This window comes from Anarhichas minor, unplaced genomic scaffold (assembly GCF_050575085.1).
Source record: "Anarhichas minor isolate MPS153535 unplaced genomic scaffold, ASM5057508v1 ptg000028l, whole genome shotgun sequence".
NCBI classification, from domain to species: domain Eukaryota; kingdom Metazoa; phylum Chordata; class Actinopteri; order Perciformes; family Anarhichadidae; genus Anarhichas; species Anarhichas minor.
Genome location: NW_027466474.1, coordinates 6,892,984 through 6,915,763, shown reverse-complemented (window position 1 = coordinate 6,915,763; position 22,780 = coordinate 6,892,984). Strand labels below are relative to the sequence as shown.

The 22,780-nt window shown below is 42.2% G+C and overlaps 1 protein-coding gene and 1 long non-coding RNA gene across 3 annotated transcripts in view; one reads left to right on the top strand and one right to left on the bottom strand.

Moving 5' to 3' along the window:
- Positions 1–20,688, bottom strand: part of tsc22d3 (TSC22 domain family, member 3) — a 29,825-nt gene extending 9,137 nt beyond the window's left edge. Inside the window, exon 1 of the mRNA XM_076103477.1 lies at positions 19,891–20,688. Within this exon, the coding sequence (XP_075959592.1) occupies positions 19,891–20,213 (323 nt within the window). The 5' untranslated portion in view covers positions 20,214–20,688. The remainder of the gene's footprint in view (positions 1–19,890) is intronic.
- Positions 7,672–21,170, top strand: LOC142962826 (uncharacterized). 2 transcript variants are annotated; one of them, XR_012957368.1, is made up of 4 exons: positions 7,672–8,082; positions 9,857–9,957; positions 10,067–10,166; positions 10,760–21,170. It is a non-coding gene; the product is annotated as an uncharacterized LOC142962826 (long non-coding RNA). The 2 variants fall into 2 exon arrangements; XR_012957367.1 differs by lacking the exon at positions 7,672–8,082 and having other exon boundaries at positions 8,120–9,957.
- Positions 21,171–22,780: the final 1,610 nt, after the last annotated feature.

Below are 22,780 nucleotides of genomic sequence, written 5' to 3'. Positions count from 1 at the left end.
GGGACTTGGCAGCATCTGGCACCAGGTTGTGATTCAGCAGAAGCCAGACAGCTTCAGGCCATAATGTAAAGATTTACCTTGTGTTATAACAGGGAGAATGTTCTGGCTAGATTTACTATGAAAATACTGAAATAGAGCCAAGACGCAGATGAGTGCACTAGGGATAATGGCAGTATAGTGAACCCATGTCAGGCCACATTCACATCCCAACCCAGCATCCCTCCAAAAATAAATAACAGTACGGTCTAGCCATAGCGCATAAGATTACCATTTGTTCATTGCAAACGTGTGTACGCAAGATTGTCAGCTATGAAATATAAGGGATAGGACTCTCAGGATAAGCAGTTAAGTGCTCTCACTAATGGCTCTGTGGATGCTCTACATAAGGTCATAGGTTGTGGACGCAATTGGCCATGTCGTGTTAAATAGCAGTGGACTATGTTATTGGCTAAATCTGTGTGTACATTTCTGGAGTAAAAAACAGGGTATAGCTTTTGCTTACGAAACATGCTCAGATCCAAAGAAGTGGCAATGGCTACAACTTTGCATGGCACCTGTGATTAATACACTGTTGACCGGATCATGTCCCAGAACAAAAGGTTACAGAGTTCAGTGCCATCTGCCTGTATTCATCTGCCTATGCTACTTTAGTGTACTGTATACCTCAGCTGTCGTATTTGGTGTGGTTGTGTGTATCTATTTCTAACCCGAGTAGCCCTCAGACTGTCATGGCGCTGAGAAATGAAAAATCTACCGTAAGTGCTGTGAAGCTGACATACTATAGAATCAAAGCAATGGGTGATACCGCGCTATCAGATCTAAGTTGGCAGGTTTTCTTTTTCTTGCAAACCATATCACCTGTTGAGTATTATCATTATAAGCAAAAATGATGTCACTAAGAAGGTTGCTAGCATCTGTGCTGTACGTAAATATATCTGCTAAGTGAAGGCCGCGCCTCTTTGAATTAGAATGTATTGAAACGATAGCCACTTGAGGTGGAGCATCTCATTTTTGAGGGAATCCACAAGTCTCAACACTGTGAATTAAGTGAATAGAACTGCTAAACGCTGGCTGAGCATCTTTATAGTCTAACCACTTAATTGCTTTACAGCACAAAACAATAAACAGTCTGCATTAGTCTTTAAATGGCTATGTGCTAAGTGAATAGAACTGCTAAACGCTGGCTGAGCATCTTTATAGCCCAACCACTTAATTGCTTTGCGGCACAAAACAATAAACAGTCTGCATTATTTTTTCAAAAGGTGAAATGACAGACGAAAACAGGTAAGTGGAGTAAGGGGATGACAAGAAGCAACAGGATCATCATGTCAAATAAGTCATTTTACTAATGAATTCTTCCTTGAAACAACTAATGAAATCACTCAGTCTTTGGTTCGAGTTAAACAGATGAAAGAAACAGGAAGAAACTCTTTTCTCAACTGACCCTCACCCACGTATAACATTATACCTTATTCCCTCTTTCTTTCCTTACCTTTGTTTTTTTCTAAAGAACGCCTCACTCTAATGTTACCACCTCCTTCTTTCAATCCATTCCTCCCTTTTAAAACTCTCCGTCTCTCCACCTTCCACATCTTTTTGCAGCTGTGTGACCCAAGTCACCAGCAACTGGGACAACACTGGAGGGAGCTGGGCCCTCGATGGGCCGTCCCCTGGTGTGTGTTTGTGTGCTCGCTTGTGTTTTTGTTTGCCCGTGTGTATGTCGATGTGTGCGGTTCGCCACACGCTCGCATATGTGCATGCACACGCACGTCTGGCCTTGTCAGCAGGATCTGGATTTAACTGGATGACAGGCACCCTGCTAAGTATCGCTGTCAGTGTCATCCAAACACAGAATAGTTCCCACAGACTCCAGCAGGCTCCTCCGCTGAGCATTAAAGCGAATCCTTTGTCACCTGCGAGATGACGATGGAGCAACGACTAATTTCCCACGGGTGGATTTCAGACGAGTCATTGGCGGTCATTGGCTGAAGGAAAGTGTATCAAACTCAAACCGCGACATGAATGAGCATTAAATATTCCTTCATGTGAGAAAACAGACATATTTCAACTGAATTCTACCAGTAGATGTATAAATCATACATGCATTAACTGCAGAATTTACTTATATTTATTTTACTTTGTCATACATTTCCTTCAACTGTTTGTGTTTTTTGCCAACTGTCAATCCCTCTCTGCCCTGTGGTGCCGGACATCTCCAAAGCTTCATAATACAATCCGAGTCTTATGATGATCATGCCGGTGAAATGTTGTCAACTACAAAAAAAAGTTTTCTGTTTGATGTTGTTCGAAAAGAAAACGTCAAACGTATCACTTACTTCCTTGTAAAGCCACTCGCAAAATCCCAGTAAAGACACGTCTGTCTAACACCTCTAAGTAAAAGATCGCAGTGATCTAATATACGGCAACTTTTATTTACAAAACCACGGTGTAGAATACAGATACTGGGGAGATCGTATAACAAAATGAAGCATTTCTTTAATTTATCCTGGTTAAATTGTGGACTGTACACTACCTATAGGCGCCCACACAGGACCCTAAACACTGTGTTCCAAGCATGGATAGGAAGATGAATAGAAACAGGACATGGACCACTTCTGCTTGGTAGTGAATGTACTCTGCAGATCTTTAACGCTCACTCCACCCTCTTTGTGTTTTCACTTGGGGCAACACTATTGAAACCTGGATTGATTGCTACAGACGTGACATCTGCTACGCTGCGTTCATATGTAAATATGCACATAAATTTAGTCAAGCTATACAGTTGTGTTAAAACCATTCACAGGCCACTTTTCACTTTCTTTCAAAAGGGAACCTGATATAACTCAAAGAGCGGCTGTGGAGTGGTGAAACAGGGAACTCATGTATATTCAGCACCTTGTATAATTGTCCCTTCCAAATAGGGTCACAAATTATAACCACTCCTTGGACTTTGGAGTCTGAGAAAGCCCAGTGGCAATAGGTCTGTGCAGTCCCACATGCAGACAGAGAGACGGACCGAGAGGACACGGTGTACTGTACGCAATGTTTCCTCAGCCTGTCTGCGTGGTGAGGATCGCATACCATCAGAGGACACCCAGAGACAGACGAGGTCAGGGCCAGATGTGCGTGCCCCATTCTACTGAGTCTTAAAAGGAAAATATGTTGGAGTTTAATAGAAGAAAGCTTCGAGAAACATTAATGAGAAAGTGCAATCAAGGCAGCCACTTGTCCTTCGGGAGAAAAAACTGAGATGTATATCCAGATGTCGGCCACCCGCGTAAAGATTGTAAAACAAGTACGCTCGGGCTATCAACACACACATTACATCATCATTCTCAATGCTCGATTTAGTGTTAATTGCAAGTAACTTTAAAAAGAAAAAGCAATAGAAGTAATTGCAGCCTTGAGGATGCTTTATATGTTTTGTTAAAACCCTCTGTCCTAATCTGTGCAAGAATTCAAAGTAGTAAATGGTTAACTCATGTAACAACAATGAAATTATTTATGTTTAAAAGTGTTATTACATTATGTTTCTTCTGATTCGCATGTATAAGTATGTATGTTTACGCTTGCTAACGAATTCATAAAGAATGAATCCAAGTGAAAAAAGTAGATCTTTATCTTTTTTCACCACAGCTGCCAGGATGAACGTTTTTTCTTTTATAATATACAATAGAATAATTCAATCTTGTTTTTCTGACATGCTTCATCAGTGTACATACATATCTATAATTTATCTTCAGCAATGTTTTACACTGCATGGCTGTGTATTCCTCACACGGTGCATTTACTGTTTCTTTTTATGGTTTATCGACCCTGACCACAGCATGAACTGTATGCATGCCTGAGAAAAACATCTGTAATCGATGATATACAGTACAGTTATACAACAAACTATAGGGCTCCCTACGAGTGGAAAAGCAGGTAGCTAACAAGGGCTAGTTACAGAGCTTGAATCAAGTTCTTCCTACTTTTTTAAAGGGAATTCAAATTCCCTCTTGCATTAGTGTGTGAATGATACCAGTTCAGCAGGATGTATAGTGTAACACAACAGCACTATTTAAGGATGTGATTCAGTCAGGGGAAGGATCAGCATCAAAAGCTGCTTGTTCCGAATAAACCGGGAACATCGTGATATCCAACGCTGTGCAGTGCTGAGCTGAGATGTTGTTTGGGAGTTTACAGGAACCCCTGCCTATCCTGCCTTCAAAAGGCCAAAAAGCCTGGCCCTCACACAAAGACGCAAGTCATATAAGCTTCAGTGATTGGCCATTTGAGTTGTTTAGTTTTCTTTTCTTGGTCACACACACACACACACACACACACACACACACACACACACACACACACACACATTTGTAGACTTACAGCAGGGTCCAGGAGAAGGGAACAGAAGAGAACTAGACTTCAGCATATTTGGTGATAGCTCACATAGACAATACAATGATGTGAATAATATAAACATAGGCAGTTAGCATGCACAGTTTCACAATACAGTGCATTCATTTAACATTTGGAGATGCCACTTCCATCAGTGTGGTTTTCAGGCTACTTGGGAGTTTCTCTCCTTTTTCTAATGGGATTCTCCTTGAAAACGCGTCTCAGCAACAGTGAGCATGCTGCTTTGTAATTAATGCAAATGTTTGAACTAAGCAAGTACGTTATGCAGTAGCTGCTGAATAATCACATTAATTGTGTCACTACTTTGCAATTTGCAAAAACAAAGCGGTTTTGAATAATTGCAAAATTGTTGTGAGGTTGTGACAAGTCTCATAGGGAACATTTTATTCGCTGCTTTGAAATACAAACAAATCTAATTGTCAGGGATTTCCATTGACAATACGCTTAAAGCCAGCATTAATTCCACCTCAGCTTGATGGCCACAGATAAAACAGTCTCTTTAAAGTTGAGGATTTTGCAGCAAATGATTGGCTGACAGCAAAGTTAAGGTTCAAGCTCTCCTCCGAGAAACAAACAGGAAATACTTCCACTTGAAGGAACCCTTGAACTTGGAGTCGGTCAGAGTACACAAGACAAATTGTGTTTTTGAGTTGTCATTTTCCTGGTCTTGAGGCAGCACAGCAGAGCGAGTAAACACGATCTACCATCCCAGTCATTGTTTCAAGGCTCGGGTAAACAATGTAGGCTAAATTGGCCTCCCTCCTGCGTGTCGCCGAGAGGTCCAAAGTTCACTTATGAAACCAAAGAACACTCGTATTTGTTTTGCACGCACGCACCACACAGGTACACAGTCACACTCCGTTGCCAGTTAAGGTGAGCATTCAAGCATGGACGCCAACAACACAGAGATTCATATCCACGTATGCGTGCAAAAAGGAACCAACGTGCACCAAGATACGTAGTCACACGGAAATGGACATGTATTTGATATGCACACAAATCTGAGGTGATTGACATATGAAGACAAAGCACACACACAGACACACATGCATACAAGCAGACACACTCTGTTTTTGTCTCTGTCTGGACGTGTAGATTGCCAGCGTTTGGCAGGCGGCTGCTTACATTCTTAAGACATTGATATCGAGAGATTCTTCACCAGCTTGACACTTTTCTTAGGACTGAGCTCTTTTATGTTGGATTAGATACACTTAAGAAAGAAATGCTCTTGGAGATTTAAGGATTAACACTGCTAGGAGGTGAGATCGATGAAAAAAAAAAAGCTAACTCAATTCTGTAAATGTCATTCTCTGGCATCAATCAAAACAGTCCGTTCGAACGTGAGAATATGATGCTTGAGATCTTTTTGGAATGATAGACATAAAATCTCTAATCAGATCTGGCTTATTGACATAGGGAATTACGCAAGAGCTCTCTGTTGTTTTGGAGATGGACAGATTTGCCCACGTAAGCAGTGTCTGGGAGCCAGTAAGTTGTCACCTTACCTATACCCAAGTCACAGAGTCCAAGCATTGCAGGACAAGGTTCCCATCAGCTTGGTATCGACTCTACATCGTGACGGCACAGCAAGGTGAAGCAGTACAATTCATTCAAAATATATTCCCTGGAAAGCAATTAAAACTATCCAGAGAAACTTATATAAAGAGGAAGTGACTGAGAGGGGTCAGGGAGGTCACTGCACCCCAGAGCAGCGTACTGATCCAGGGTTGTCGTTGGCTCCAACTGCTGTAATAACACCACAGCACGCTGCAGCGCGTCATGAAATGTACCAGGCTCAAGTTTGTTGTTGCAGAGTTATTGCAAAAAAGTGCAAGTATGTGCCAGGGTGTTTGCCAGAGACAAAGTTGGAACTCTGTCTTGACATTTTATCGGCCTGTAATCTAAAATCTATCCATCATACAGTGAATCTAGTAACAATAAGTATTTGCCTGATTAAATTTAAATTGCGTCATTTCTGGGGATCCATATCATACGGCACAGATCTTGGACCTTTCAGTGTATTGGTTTCTGTGTAAGATTTATTATTACCTCGATAGATTCTCATGAAGATTACTGATTTTTTTTTATCATTAAAAGCCTCTGGCCCTCTTTGTTATTACAGTAAATTAACCTGTGAATTGTAAATGAAACAAACATCAGTTACGCTATGCAGGCTGTTATGAGGAACCATGTCAGGATTTGCAGAACTGAAACAAAATCGGGTATTTCACAGGTTCCCACACCCACTGGATAACTCCTGACCTACACACACACACACACAAACACCAAGTACATGCACCCCGTAAAAAACAGCAAGTCATTATCAGTTTTTTCCAGCCTACGGGACTGATTGTCTTCTTCACACCAGTTTAATGACCGTGGTGGGCTTTCTTGGTGGGACTGTAATTATAATCCGACCGCAGAGGAAGCAGCTCGCTGTGGCGCCTGCAAGGTCGCTGGCAGCCTTTATAATATACAAATCAAAATAGTAATAGTAACAGTATGTGCTCCTTGTGTTTTTAAATATTGTGTATTGGAGTGGCACATTTCTGAATGTATCTCGCTAATGACCGATTTCTGGCCATGTAACTTTTGTATCTTGCCTGCCACCTTGCGCACAGACGTTTGTCCTGCTGTCTGTGTCATCAGCCTCGTTTGTTTTCAGTTCTCTAACACCCTCTTTGTTCTTCTCTGTCTGCTCCGCACGCCTCCTCCTCTAACAGTTATTGCTATTCCTGTCCTTTCACACAGTCCCTGAGCAGTAAATCCTATCTTACTGGCATTTCCCAGGTCTGCCTAACCCTGATTCGAGGTAGTTATCCTGTCTCAGAGCTGTACTCTGAGCTGTATTCCCGCAGAAAGGGTGACCACACAGTGATGCTGCCCGATCATGCCCTTCCATCTTGTTATTTAAAAAAAATATTAAAAAAGCATTTAGGAACAGTACAACTGTCTGTTTTAGTGCTGAAAGCAAAGTACGAAATATACAGTCTCACACACACACACACACACACACCATGCAGAAAACTTGTTTTCTTATTTAGTCTGCTTTATTAAACTGAAAAAGATGGAATTTTGTGTAACATAGCCCATGTATAAGCACATATTACAAGTAGACATGTGTATGTGTGTGAATGAGCAGATATCATATGTTATGTACATCTCATAAATGACCTGTGTTCAGGCAGATTAACACTTGGCACACTGACACGCCCATGACTGCAAGATATGCATATTTCCTTTAACATAGATACAGCGAACCACATTTTGAAGCAGTATTTCCTCTATTTGACTAGAAGGACACTGTGTCATTGTGTGACTACAGAATATTAGCATTAATGTCTCTTGCTATTTTGATTTCTATTCTCTCTCAGCTCTTCCATCAAAGCTGTCTGTCTGTATATAAAAAGAAAAAAAGGCAGAAAGTCAAATTAGTGCAATAACAAGAATCCACGGTATCGCCTTTCCTCAGTTCACCAGATACTGTCTGTCTGCGCTCTGCAGCCTGAGGACAGCCCTTTGCTTTGTATTGGTGACTGAGCAGGGAGCCACCAACCACCAAAACAGGAAGATGCAAAAATGAGGAAGAGAAATGAAGAGGGGGAGGAGAGGGCTTTCACAGCTGTTGTTGGCCAGTGTTTCCTCTGATAGGAGGCTTTGGCTGTACTCCCAGTTCTTTAGGTAAACTTTAAAAAAAACATGGTTACCTTGAGATATGGGGGTGGGGGGTGGGGGGCATGCAGGTTTGTTTGCAAAAGAGAAAGAGCGATAGTCTTAATATGGCAAATACCTCAAATCTAACTGCTAAAATGACTCATTATTGGCTTTGGGTTTACTCAATCAGCAAAACGTTTTGGCCCGTTCCATCTAGTGAGTTGCTGCCGCACATGATGTGGTGGAAGCCTCAGAGGAACACTGTCATGTGAAAACAACATTTTAGAAGGTTCCGCCTTTTCTTTGCAAGCAACGATACCATGGACACTATGATTAAGCATTGTGTTGTAAAGATGAGTGATAGTTAGGTATGCCAGTTAAAAACCCCACCTGTGTTTATATGACGACACATCTTAGAGCTGGTTCAGTAGAATGTTGTTCAGCAGCAACAGTGCAGACATCTGCAAAACTCGTTAGCCTCTTATCATGGGGTCGACATTATAAGCTGAATCTAAGTCTTTAATCTGTCCCACTGCACGTCTCTTTGTGTTGGTGACAGGCAGCAGGTGCCATTGACTGTTTAGGCTGCAGGGCAATGTGAAATACATGAATTCGTTGTTTAACAAAGAAGAGTTACTATGTGAACATTTAACCAATGTGCTCAGGCCTTGGCTAAACTGATCTGTTTTCGAATAAAATCCAAATGCCAGTTAAGATGCCAACATGAGGGCAAATGAGAGTCTCACCTCAAAAGAGGGGCCCCAGGAGAGGCGCTTAGCGATGCTGTTTTCAATGCAATGGCCTAGATATTATTGTACTCACGGGGACAAGTGCTGCCTTGTCTGAATCTGATATGATTTTCTAAATATTTGAATATCAAAAGGAGGAAGTATCCAGCTTGTCTTTCCGTTTTTATTCTTTCATATCAAGCCCTTGCTAGCTGTCAAAGAATAACAGCAAGGGACTTTGTTTTTTCATCAGGGTGTTTCTGCGAATTTCCCACTGATATGAGCTACAATAGCATCCTCTCCCTCTAAAGGGCTAGGAAGTGGGCCCGTGAACAAATAGAGTCCTATAAATACACCAAGCCACTAAATGGATCAGATAATGACACATTCATCTCGATTTAAAGTGATAATTCTGCTGATAAAATCATGGAAAGAGCATTGAAGCCAGTGTTTTGCCAACACTTCCACACTGTTGTGTCTGTCTGTTTCTAATGCAACCTCGGGTGAGAAAAGGACTCAGCTCTCAGCCAGTAGACCCACAAATTATTCATGGTTGGAGGGTCAGAACGTTCGCCTATTGATCGCTCCAACCCAAAGAGGATCCTCATCCCCCATATGTTACTTGGATTTACCCTCAGGCACATATGTGCGAGACTGCATCAGCATTCTGACCATTCATAACATTCCCTGTCGTTATTTGTTTGTTTTATATATGTAGGAAAGTCGTTTTTAAATTGAAATCTTAGCCGAAAATAATGGAGCGTGCTAAACACGCTTGTGGATGATCATCAGTTAAAACACTATGTGGAGCTGACGGATGGAAATGTGTAGGAGAAGGAGAGAGAAGAGTCGTGTTCCTCACAGATGACCATGATTTCCTCTCAAATTCCTGCAGATGTGAACTACCACTTCAGCACCATGGACATAATAAGGGAACTGCTCCTTAAATAGTGCTCCAAATTAAAAAGATAGTTTATATTGTGGAAAATGGCACCATACCTCATTTGTTGCATATTTGCTTCTTTGGAATTGAATCTGAACCTCTAGAAACTCTATTTTCTTGACTTGTTTAGGGTGACCTGGCCACCGAGCTGTAACTTTTTAGTTTAAAAGGGGGTCAACTGTCTCCCTGCTCAGCTCAAGCTCTTCTACAGCAAAAGACGCTCCTACTGATGTAAGAAAACCTCCTGATCCCAGCTCACTTCCACACCGTCGGCTCACAAGTGCCGAAAAGGTTGTGACCTCGAGTGTTACATAAATTCCACTCTTTTCTTTCTCTCTAGCGGTGCAGGCTCCACTTCCCCTTATAGGAATCCTTTGTGTGCATTGCAGGCCCCTGAAAGACTTGTGTCAGGGACGTGGATGGAGGCCCGGATTGAATCTGTGAGTGTGTGTGGGTGTGGGTGTGGACGAGTATATGCACAAGAGTGCGCGAGAGACAGTTGAGAGGAATACACAAAGAAAGGGAGGGGAAGAGAGTTTCAGCATTCGTCAACATTCCTCCCCGAGTCCCACACTTTCTTGGCATTGGCCTAGTTGGTTCCTGAGCCCAGCATCTATTGCTCTACAGCACAAACATCTACACGCTTTCAGAGGGTCGTTGTTTAGCCTAAACCCAGACTGTGTAAACACCACAGCATGCAAACATAATGATGATCTGTGACTCATTGCTCTCCATGACACCATACTGGAAGGAATGCAGAAAGAGGTCATTTAATGTCACTGGTGCTTGTGATGGCACGGTAAAATAACAGGGGATCAGATACGACCGGCCCGGCCCGCTCCATGGTACAACTGCTTCCTTTAAACACAGCAACACAAAGACAGAAATTAGCTCTTAGACAGGATGCATCTTGGTATTTTCGCTCATTTAATTCTGCTAGTCTCTCTCTCTCTCTCTCTCTGCTGGGGAACAGCCAGAAATAAATCACTGAAACTTGGCACACACGTTTATTTTTCTCTTTTCTCTCTCGCAGGCTTTTGTCTGCCAGAAAGGCATCCAGGGGGCGAAAAAGAGCCAGGCAGAACAGCGCCACCTTTTCAGCCTGCAACTGGGACCAAAGTGGTCCTTAAACCAGCAAACCTCTAAAGTTGTCGGGAGGGGAACTGACTTGATATTAAGAGCCATGGTTGTATGCAATAAACTGCCCATATAAACAGCTTTATTTGTTCATGGTCGGTGACTCACCATGATAACTGCATTGCCCATCCCGGAAAGAAATTGGTACATTTTGTTTTTCGTTTTCCAGTTTCTTCTGTTTTCCTGAACACTTGAAGCCAATGAGTTTGGAAATTTGGACGCACCAGTAACGAACCATATTCACTGCCTCTGCCCGCAGAAAAAATAAATGTTTTCTTGATTTAGCAAAGACGTTTATTGCATACCTAGATCCATCTGATGAAACAAACTCATTGCACCAGGGCGTGAGCAGGTTGCCTAAAATGTTCTGCTCCCAGCTAGACAGCTGTGTTAAGTCTCTCACTTGTTTATTCTTTCTTACCCTCTCAATGTTGTGCAAAAGCCCAAATTAATGATGCAATTATGGATGACAGTGAGGTTAAGGTGGTGGGTGTTGAAACACCACTCAGGTACTGTAGATTAAATTAGGGATATGATTGTGTGATGGGAAGCAGATGTCAGAAACTCCATTATAAATCCAATTACACATTTATTTTTTTATTGCATTACGAGAGAGTCACGTCTGGGAAACATTACTCTTCTTCTCTGTTAGATTACACATCCACCCCAAGAACTCAGAATTGTTTACTGAACATAGAAGCGCAGCATGTTACAAATGTAACATGCGATTGGTCCTAGTGCTGCAACCATTCCTGTGTTCTGGAAAGCATGTCCTCATGACCTGCAGAAGCTCTGAGAGGTAATTGTTTTCTTTCCCAGAGACTATGAGCACTTCTCAGTAATGGGCTGTGGCAACACCGTTGATAAAGTATGTCTAATACTAGCTCTGTGCCCTGCAGGGGGAAACACATCAGTGTTTGTGTGGCTGTATGTGTGTGTGTGTATGCACACTCATTGATATTTGATAAGGCTCTTTAGTCCCTTTCTATTGTGTACATGTGTCACTATGTCTGTGTGTATGTGTGTGTGTGTGTGCACCCAGGGTACATCATGTACCCAACCTGCATGTGAATAGTGCCCAGGGAGAATAAGATAAGGCTAATGATAGGCCTGGCTCAGTCCCATTCCACAAAAGCAACGTCTGGCTGCATTGTGTCGCAGACTATTGTGGTAAGAGAAAAACTGACAACAGCACTTGGGATTATGGAACAGGCGTCCAGAGAGAAACAGATGGAATTAGCATCAGAATGAATCTGAAATTAAGTCTGCCAGTATACTTCTAAGCGATGCTGGGGAAAAAAAATAAAATGTAATGTTGAGTTTTAGTACAAACTATTTCACTTTGGATACATGCTTAAAGTCAGTCAAACTTTTATAGTCTGGACATGAAAAATATTTGCTTTCACTCCAGATCTACTGTTCCTCACCTCAGCCAAACTTTAGCTTGGCCCGTAGCAGCAGGCTGGGTTACCACATTCTCACTTCTCATGCAGAGTAAGAAAAAGTCAGAGTGGGAAACCCAAACCTTGCCATTGAAAATAGCACAGAATGAAAATTTGAGTGCACCGCTCAGCCTGGGTGGTACAGGGTGTGCAACTCTTCCCTGCATTCCCGCTTCCCTGCATCTACACCATGAACTACACTGAAGACAATACACATATTTTTTCCGTTGCCTGTCTGAAGGTGCAGGTTGTCGAGTGCGAGCTGCAGTCTGATGAAAAGAGAAAGACGCAAGCAGTATTGCTGACTAATGCCTTGTGTAATTATCACATATTGACTGTTTGACACTATAGCTCACCCTCAAATACAGGGCTGTGTGTGTGTGTGTGTGTGTGTGTGTGTGTGTGTGTGTGTGTGTGTGTGTGTGTGTGTGTGTGTGGGAGTGTGCGTGATGAAAGTGTTGACATGCTGCCGTATTATCTAAATAGGCGCCATGGTCCAAACAGATAAGGCCGCTGGCACAAGCCATGGTCACTGCCCCCTCCCCCTTTCCCTCAGACTTATATAAGTATCATAGACAAAAAACAACTGAGATGGAGAAAGAATGAAGAAGAAGAAAGACAGAGAGAGGGAGGAAAAGATAATGACAGAAGGAAGAGATGTGGAAAATAAAAGCGGGAAGGACTTAGAGAGTTCCACAAACATGAAGCATGGAAGAAGAAGAAAGGGTTTAATGGATGGGCGGTACTGCTTCCCTCTTTTGAAGTATTTGTGGAATTAATTTTTTTAAATAATGCTTCCTTCTTTTCATTGTTCTGAAATTCATACTTCTTTTGCATGTACTTGCTCCAGGAATTCTTCATTATTTTTTTAAAGTCATGTTTATGTGGCAAGGCTGAGCCTTCGGTACAAATACATTTAAACAGAAACCACAACATTATTCTGGACACATTTTGCTCCATGACCACAACACAAAGAGCCCAGTATGTCCTTGACACTAGAACCACAATCAGAGCATGACCCTTTTATTTTTCACTTCCATTGAATTACTTTTGTTTTTTATTATTCGGGTATTAGGTGTATATTTAGTGTATTTTATGAAGATGCACACAGTAAGCAGTAAGTAGATTCTGGCTGATCAAAGCACTTTTATGATACATATTGGATCTCTTTTTCATGTGTTCAATGACTTTTGTCAAAATTACTTTTTGGGTAATTTTTCCATAATCACATTGTGACTAAATACGTTTAGAGGTGAATCCTTTCTTGAAGTCTTTCCCAGCACATGTTGAGGATTTGACCCAGATGGCGAACGTTATGAGTTCCTTATGGATTTCTAATCCGGTACATACCGTACTGCATCTCCACTCTGTCTCTCAGGACAAAGGAGCTTAGCTGGATTCTGCTGTGGTGACGTGTCAACAACAGCATAATGCTGTGGGTCACCTTTGTGTACTGTATACTGTACAGTAAGTGTGTTTATATGTGTGTGTGTGTGCGTTGCCATAGAGTGTTTCTCACGTCTTCAGGACAGACAGATAAGTTACTCATTCCTTACCCTTGCAGCTGTCAATGAGTACAGGGTTGTTTGATTAAAAGATTGACGGGCTTAATAATAAAAAAAAACATATTTGCTATCAAGGTCACCATGGAGCCTTTCTAATGACTAAAAGAATAAGGGTGGCTGTAATTGTTATTGTCAACAATTTCCATGAAAAGACCAAAATCAACAATCCATTAGTCTATCTTTCCCTGTTCTGTCAGCCACATGCCCATTTGTTCATACTGAAAACATACTGATAAATAATACTTGTAAGTAGGATCACTTCATTGTTTTTTTTAATGGGATTAGTTGTCAATAAGAAAAATATTGAATATTGCCAGACCTTGTATTATATCTTAGTATTATACTAATATTAAATTATCTGTCAAAAACACTTCATGGAACTTGTTAGAAATCTGATGGGTCTGTTGTATTTTGTAAAACAACAAAGTAACAAAACTCTATTAAAGGGGCGGGGAATGTAAGATTATCTGATTCTTATAACCATCATATAAAAGGTTATTAACACGGAAAGAAACGTTTGCAGCAATCAAAGTAAAGTGCACAGAAAGAGTTACTGTGACTGCAATATGATTAGCAAATTATGTTAATGTGTTGCTAGGGGAAACCGAATACGGAACCGTAGCGGTGTTGGTAAAGACATGCAGAGCCGTACACAAGAGGTTGCATCAACCTATGGTACAGGGTGTGTCGGTGGATTTCCCAGTTGACACACACTGATCTGTCTGCTGAAGTGGTGTTTGGACAGCCCTGTCTCCAAAAGATTACGTTCCCATACAACGAAATTGCATTGGGAATTAAGTTTCGGGGTAAATGTATGTTGTACAACTTGATACCCACTTTATAGAAATAAGACAGTGTTGAATCCACTAGTGGAGGTCTGTAGAGTACTCGCATACACCCACACATATACGTACAAATACACTTGCAGGCAAACCAGTCAACAGTGGTTCCAGGAATCGACTGGCACGGTACCAAGAGCAGCCTATTCACACAGTCTCAACACAACAAGGCTGTAACTCAAGAGGTCCATTAAAAAGTCATTATTGTACATCCCTCTTTAAATTGCTCCCTCAGTGATAAAATCAAAGCACAGGGCTGCGTCGCGGGGAAAACACACCAAATACCAACATGTGTTTGAAAATCTAGTAATTACTAATATTGTGAATCAATCTCTTGCTCTGTCTCTTTTCAACACAGAAGTGGTTTAAAGACTGTGTTATTTAGGAAACCCATAAAAACATCTGTAAAACAAACACGTATTATGGCTTTTTGCTTCCTGCTGCCCCCTAAAGAATGACTTCCTTTAACTATAGAAAAAAAGGTTGTGACTTTTACCACAGACATCTGCAGTCTACATACATATCAGAGTTCTATCTAACGTCAACAGCACACTATTTTTGGCAAGTCCTGTCGATGTTTCGTCTTTGCAACGGCCTCCTGTCTGGCCGTTTGTCTATCACTGACTCTCTCTCTCGAGCTGCCTCTCCCTGTAGCTCTCCCACTCCCTACCCTGACGTTGCTTAGACCTCGCCTTTGTGGCCTTTGTTTGTTACGGATTGACTCCTAAGACTTGCCTGGCCATGAATCTGTTCTTCCACCCCAACAGCCTTCTCACCACTAATCCCTGTTATATGGTCCGCATCTGTGTCTCCTGCCACCTCCAACCCATGAAGTTATGTAACTCTCTGCAAACGTCTGTAGGACCCATTTGTCCACCAAGTTACACAGTTTCATTTTGTTGCAAAGAAGAGCTTGGATCAAAAACAATGTAATTGGATACAGGTGCTGTCATCAGCAACGATGTATCAAAAACTGTGCAGGCAGAACTGCCCTGTATTCAGCTCTACCTTGACTGATAGGAGATATTTTTATTGGTGTGACCTACATGTAAATTATTTCAACAGGTCCCTCTACAGTCATATCCAAGATAAAGAAGGTATAACCTTATGATCATATTCTATTTGAGAGAATTGAATGACCGTAATGTACCAAAACTAAAATATCAAACCGACTTATTAAGCAATAATGCAGACTGAGATGGAAGTTGTTTTTCTGGGTTACAAACATCTCCTGTAGTTTCACAGACATCATTGTCTTCTGGGAATTGTTAAATATACATTTGTATGGATTCCTGGACGGCTTACACATGGAAAATACACTTTCCCTAACCTCCACAGTGGATCACTAAATGTAGGCCTTGGACTCTGCAAAGCTATTTCGTGTTTTATTTTGATCACAGGGTGAAGCTTCAAAGTGCAGTGGGGTCTCTGACACAGCTGGATCCTGTCTCCACTCCGTTGTGGGAGGGCTCGGTCATGTTCAGTAGTCAACTGGACCCAAGCCAAAGATCATCTCAGGCCAAAGTGAGGAACTTTTAACACTGTAATGAGGCCGAGGCTTGTAAGGCAACAGAGTGTTAGAAGAATACATACTTATGTCACATCAGAACATCAAACCTAAAAGACGTTATAAACTTCCCTATCATACAACGCACAAACAGGTGACATGACGTGAACCTCGCCTCCAATCCGGAAATTAATTTCAGCCATGCAACTTCTTGCCGACACTTGTTATTGTCTCCTCCAGAAGATTATGTATTCAGTCGTGTCTGTGCGTGTCCATCTCTGTTTCTGTCCGTCTGTCCACAGCTAATCTCACATACTGCTAGACCAACCAGCATCATTTTTTTTGTGTTCATTTATAAGTGTATGCTCAAGGCACTCCCTTGGTTGCAGTGATTCACATTTTTTGTTTTATTGTGTTACTCCCTCAATGACTGTTGACTCCTCACTACTCTTAACCAGGGGCCATAAGGGGCCATAAGTTATCAATAACTGCTTCAGTTTGGACTCATGCTTCCATACGGATTAATTATTGTTCCTCCATTCATTTTCCCGGCTAGATAAGTCAATTGCATCCGTGTATTTATGTATGTGTAACTATCGCTTAGCAAATGACAAACTGGACCGAGCGCTGACTCTAATCTTGTGTGTACGCACGTAAGATCGGAGAAATAGACTTGACGCGTAAAACACCTCAGGTCGTGGTTACACCTGTGAGATGCAGTTGGCACGCAAACCAGCACAGAGCCGGTGCAGGCAGCTGTATGGATTAAAATGAGAGCGGATCTGTTGCGTAAGACGTGCGAAGGGAAAAACATACCTGACATGTTTGCAGTCTAGACGGGGGGTTCGATGATTGTGGTTTGTATTCATTCAATCAAACATTACAACAGTGGCTGTTGCGGACACACCTGGCGGAGATCTGCACTCTACTAAATGCATTTTTCTTGTCTTGTCTATAAACCTGGAGGGAGCTCTGCAGGCTGAAGGGTGCAAACTCTTCTTCAGCCCTGTCATGTGGTCACATTGGTTACTGCTGCAGAGAAAAACTCTTTTATGAGGTCTTTGACACTTTGTGACATCGTTTGTGCTGCCGTTAAGCTCTTTTCCCTTTGTATTTTGACTGCTTACTGACTGACTGGTCAAAGACCTGAAGTCCTGTGTGATCGCTGCAGGCTCTTCACTCCTCTTCACCCTGCCATGTGATGGTGTTTAGTGACTGATAAGTACAGACTGACTGCCTGAGGTGAAGGTGTGGAAGAGTGCCATTTTCTCTGGTTTCATCACAGGTCTCTGCCTCAAACGCCAAACTCTCTGAGCACTCTCTGAGCACATTTCTGTGACCCTCGAACCATTTACAAAACAACTTTGCTGGCCACAGCCTCTGCCTCTCACTGATATTCAACAAGCCCAAAAGATGTCCTGGCATGCTTCGCCGTGCTATGCTGAACCTCTCATTCTGTTAACAAGTGGCAAATGGGTATGATGGCTGCTCACCCAGGGTGAGGTCATATAAACCTCGGCCAGGCTTTCATCAGGAGCCGGGCCCTCTCGAAGCATGCACTCAAAAAAAAAAAATCTATGAACTTGTGCAAACCTCAGCTTAGCAAGGCAGCTTTCTTGCTTCGACTGACAGGATTAGACTGCAAGCACATGTGTGAATGAATGAGTGCGTTTGTGTTTCTGCATGAAAAAAACGTAAAGGGCACACGTTTGAAATCAATGTTCAAATCCTGCGAGAAAGCTTATCCACGAAAGCCACATGATCCGTGTCTGTGATTCCCTCTTGAGAAGGGCAGTGTTCTGCTTAAAGACTCTGTTTGTCAGGTAAACAGTTGAGCTGGCGCAGACAGATGCATGGCGTGAGTGACCACATTGCCTCTGGTAAAAAAGACATTGGCACTTACATCCGGATTTTTCTCTTGCCCAAGGAAATGCCAATCATGTGTTTCATTTTACATCTGAACTGCAGATACATTTTTTACATGAATAGATAAGGTGAACAAGATCAAGATATGTAACTCTGTGGTTAGTGAAGAAAAGCATGAAGCGAAAACGTATTGCTGTGTCATTATGACAAACACTGTTACACCTTTTAAATAAGCCCTGCCGGCAGGCATTACTCATGACACTGTATACACCGAATGCAGTGAATAATAACTCACCTGAGCATCTCCAAGTACAACTTCAAGTCTAAGAACATGTTCAAAGTATTGAGCTGCAGTCCGAATCCAAAGTTTCTCCACCCCTTGTTCTTCATCCTCAGAATCATAACGACATACCCTCGCTATCGTAAATAAATCAAGACCAGTCTGTTCCTTCATTGACTAACGCAGCTCCACAGCAAGAACGATATCCCCCAAAACCGTGTCAAATTAAAGAGAATTTAACGCGCTGTTATGTAAGATGGAAAAATAAAGCGAGTGCGTCAGACAGAGTTAAACCCTTCTGTATACTGCAATGTGTCGGGTGTTAAAAACAATAGCTTTTTTCCAACTGCCTAATGCTGCACTGATAAGTATCGATAGATAAAAGCTGCAGAATCAAGTTGTGCACAGTAAATGGTTTTACTTCTATTGTAGGGTCTAATAATCAAGCGGTATCAATCATCACCACAGGAGATATGAACAGTATGTCAAATATACAGCAAAGTTAAGGCTGGTTAAAATTTTACTTATTTGGCAGCTTGGCTCCTGCTAACTTTGATAACTGATAATGTCTCTTGGCAACAGAACATTGCTGATATGATAACATCTGTAATAAACTGAATCTATGATAACAAACACCATTACTATGTTCCAGGCACATCTTATCAGGATAAACACCATCACAGATTTTCTTTCTGACCAAATATGGGATTTTACCTGAGATAGGTTACTTAATAATACCAGGATTAAAAAAAACTTAAATTAGAATTAATGTAATTCAATAGACTTTTTTTACGTGAATACTTTTTTAAATATTTGGTTGAAAGACTAATGTTAATGGGACAAGAACTAGTTGTATGTGCTTTTTATAATGAGGAAATGGAAATGAGGAAAAAAGATTCCTTCTGTACACCACCATAAACCAAAAAGAAAACCCCTCTTTTATTGAGAGATTATCATTCAACATACGTATGTCTGAGATATTTGTTATGTCCTTTAACACATATCTCTGTTTTACTGGCACAAATGATGACAACTTCGGAGTATATGACATTCAAAGGTGACTCTTACGATGATAACAGGTGTGTGTGTTTACTGCTGTTTCCCTGATCTCTGCATTTTACTGCTCCGATAACCAAACAGACCAATACGTAATCACAGCTTCTCAAAGTAAACACTGTACAATAACTTCTGGCTCGGGTTCAGGAGTTCAGCGACGGTCAAAACTGTGGCCGACTGGAAAGATAGTAACTGGTAATTTGAGGCTGAGATCATTGAATGCAAACTGCCAAACTAATTATCCGACTGACAGCAACTTTGTAGCAGGACATTCTCTTCCTCACAAAAAGTGGAAATTAATATGACAACAAACTGTTGCTTCAGAATAACTGTATTTATTACTAAATGTTCCAAAGAGAATAACTTTCAGAACAAGTTCAAATTTCATGTCCTAATGACATAAGCCTCTATATCAAGTCGTAATCTTATCAGATAAGCGTGTACCTGTCAGCTAGGCAAACAACAGACATACCTGTGGAAGAAGAGCAGTATAGACAGCATGGTCTGGTCAATGTTGCTGTTGCAGATGCCCTCGTTCAGCAGGAAGCAGGGGTCCCTCACCACCGATTCCAGGGAGTCCTGCCTCATGATGTTGTTCAGCTTGTCCGTGTTCAGGTTCTGGTACATCAGCTGGCTACGGAGCTGGCGAAAGTGATTGACACTGGGGCTGGTGGGGCTTCCGGGCAGGCCCCGATCCGGACTGCTGGCCATGGAGTAGTCACAGCCATTGGCCAGGTCCAGACAGCAACTGCAACAGTCCAGGCCGATGGGCGAGAGGCAGTCATCGTCTGACATCTCTTAGCACAGGTGGATGGAAAGGAAAGACGCCCAGGTGATGAAGGGCAGGTGCAGGAATCTCAGTAAAGGGCTACTGAGACTGAGGTGTATGAAAGAAAGACAAAGTAAAAGACAAAACACTAACAGGGTGTTTTCCTCAGCTCAGCCTGGGCTGGTCTAGTGTCTCCACTCCAGAACCAGGAAGGCTAAATGGCAGGTTGAGTTCCCCCGTGAGAGGTGCAGTCACGCTGGGCCACTCTGCCTGCTTCTATCCCTGAGTTTCTCCTCCTGCGGCTCTGCTGCGTTTAGCCTTTTGTTCGGGGCAGACGCTGTTGCAATGTGTTGCTACTGTGGCAGGAGAAAGAGTGAACGCCCCACACACACACACACACACACTCACGCCGATTCAGCAGGAGTGAGCTTGAAAGCAAAACCCAGAAGCAGCTTGCTGCTTATCACTTTTTTTCCCTGCACTTTTTTTTTTTTTTCTTTGGTTGGTGTGCCTAGAGACAGAGGGGCTGAGCAAAAAGGGAGGGAGGGAGTCAGAGAGGGTGGGGAAACCCCTTTGATTGGTAAAAAGCATAGCTGGTTACACACACTGGGCCCTCCTCTTTTCTGTTTCAGCTTAGCCATGCACGCATTTAGGGGAAGGCAGATAGACAGAGAGGGAGTGACGCTTCAGAGCGTACTTGAAACATGTGCAGCTCCGCTGACTCCACCCTGCCGCCATGCTGACAGCACAAGGAGTGGCTGAGTGAGGGAGGCTGCAGGAACACACACAAAGACACGATTACATGTCGGTCTTGCTAATTTGTGAAAATTTGTGATGAGAGTTGACAGCATCGCATTTTCTTGTTTTTTTTTCTTGTGTGCTTTCATCCATCTTGCCTGCCTCTATTGAATATGTTTAATGTAGTCAATAGTAGCATCAGCACAGGCTAATTATGCAATGAAATAAAGTTTTTATAATAGTAATTATTTTGCTCTCGAATTGATTGTGAATAGGTTTGAAGAGTCACAGCCAATTAAAAAAGTAAAAGACTTTCCCTTTAATAACTTGTTGTTGGTGCATAGGTTGGCACTGCCACCTTGCAGCCAGAGGGTTGTGGGCTGTGGGGCCTTGCATGTTCTCCCCGTCTTTGGGTTTCCTTTGGGTGCTCTGGTTCGTCAAATTGGAAACTTTAAATTGTAGGATTGTAGTTGTAGTTGATGTGACTGTGAATGGTTGTCTGTGGTAGTCCTGGGATAGACTAGTGACCTGTCGTGGGTGTACCGGGCTCCAGCCACCTGCATAGGTTTAGATTAATAGATTAGTGGATTGGACAATATAGATTACATTACAGTCATTTAGCAGACGCTTTTATCCAAAGCGACTTACAAGTCAGAGTCTATCACATTTCTACACCGTAGGCACAACTACGGGAGCAATTTTTTGGGGTTAAGTGTCTTGCTCAAGGACACATCGACATGCGACTAGCGGAGCCGGGGATTGAACCGCCGACCCTCTGATTGAAAGACGGCACTTAGCCACAGTCGCTATAGATGGCAATGCTTGGTGTTTAATGCTTTATGTCTTACTACAATATGTTTTTTTGTACCAATTCAAGTTATTGTCATATTAAATATGTAATGTGCAATGCACATTAGTGTCATTAGTATAATTGTGCATGTATGTCTGTGTGTGTGTGTGTGTGTGTGTGTGTGTGTGTGTGTGTGTGTGTGTGTGTGTGTGAGAGAGGGACTGACAGTGTGCTCCTGACTTGCATAGTAAACATAAACATTACCTAACACTACCTTATCAGACCTGCCTTGTGTTTGTTCACGATTTTGTCATGTTCCATATCTGTTCCCAAATTGTTTGGGGTTGGGTAAGAGCGTGCTGTGTTCTTGTCCTCCAGACGAGTGTTTCACAAGCCCTGATAAATACCAGGACAATGTCATTACAACCCTACAGACAGCTCCGGGAGGAATGCACTGCTGAGCCCCTGACCTCAGCCGCTGACCAACAAGTCTGCTGCATGCTGCCTACAGATGGCTGGTCATGCAAGAACGAAACAACAAGATAATTACAAATTGTTTTTTGCACTCTGAGGCAGGCTGCTGCAGTAAAGAAGTCACACCACGCGTTATTGGTTAGCAGTGGGATCAATTAAGCAGAGAAAATGACTGACTATTGCTTTATTGAGTGTGTAATGATGTCCTCGGGCAGCGGGACTGCTGCATTTGGAAGGACAGGCCGAGGACTGATTTGGGTAGAGACTGCCCTCTAGTGGGAATCTGTTAGAATAGTCACTGATGTAAGTGGAACCCCCTTCTGTGAGCATTATTAGCCTATAGGGCAAACACGTTATACTAAAGAAATAATAGAGTAAAAGGTGGTTGGCTGAGCTCATGTGGGAGGTACAGAGTTACTGCTTTAACTATTTAAAAAGCTGTACATGATTACTATTTGTATTCATTTGTATTTTATCTAAGAATTCAATCATTTTATTTGACTGAGAAACCTGTTATTTCTGTAATTGCGTGGCAGTAAGAACTGTTCGCAGGAAAAGTAAATCTCAAATCAACAATCACAAAAGTAATTT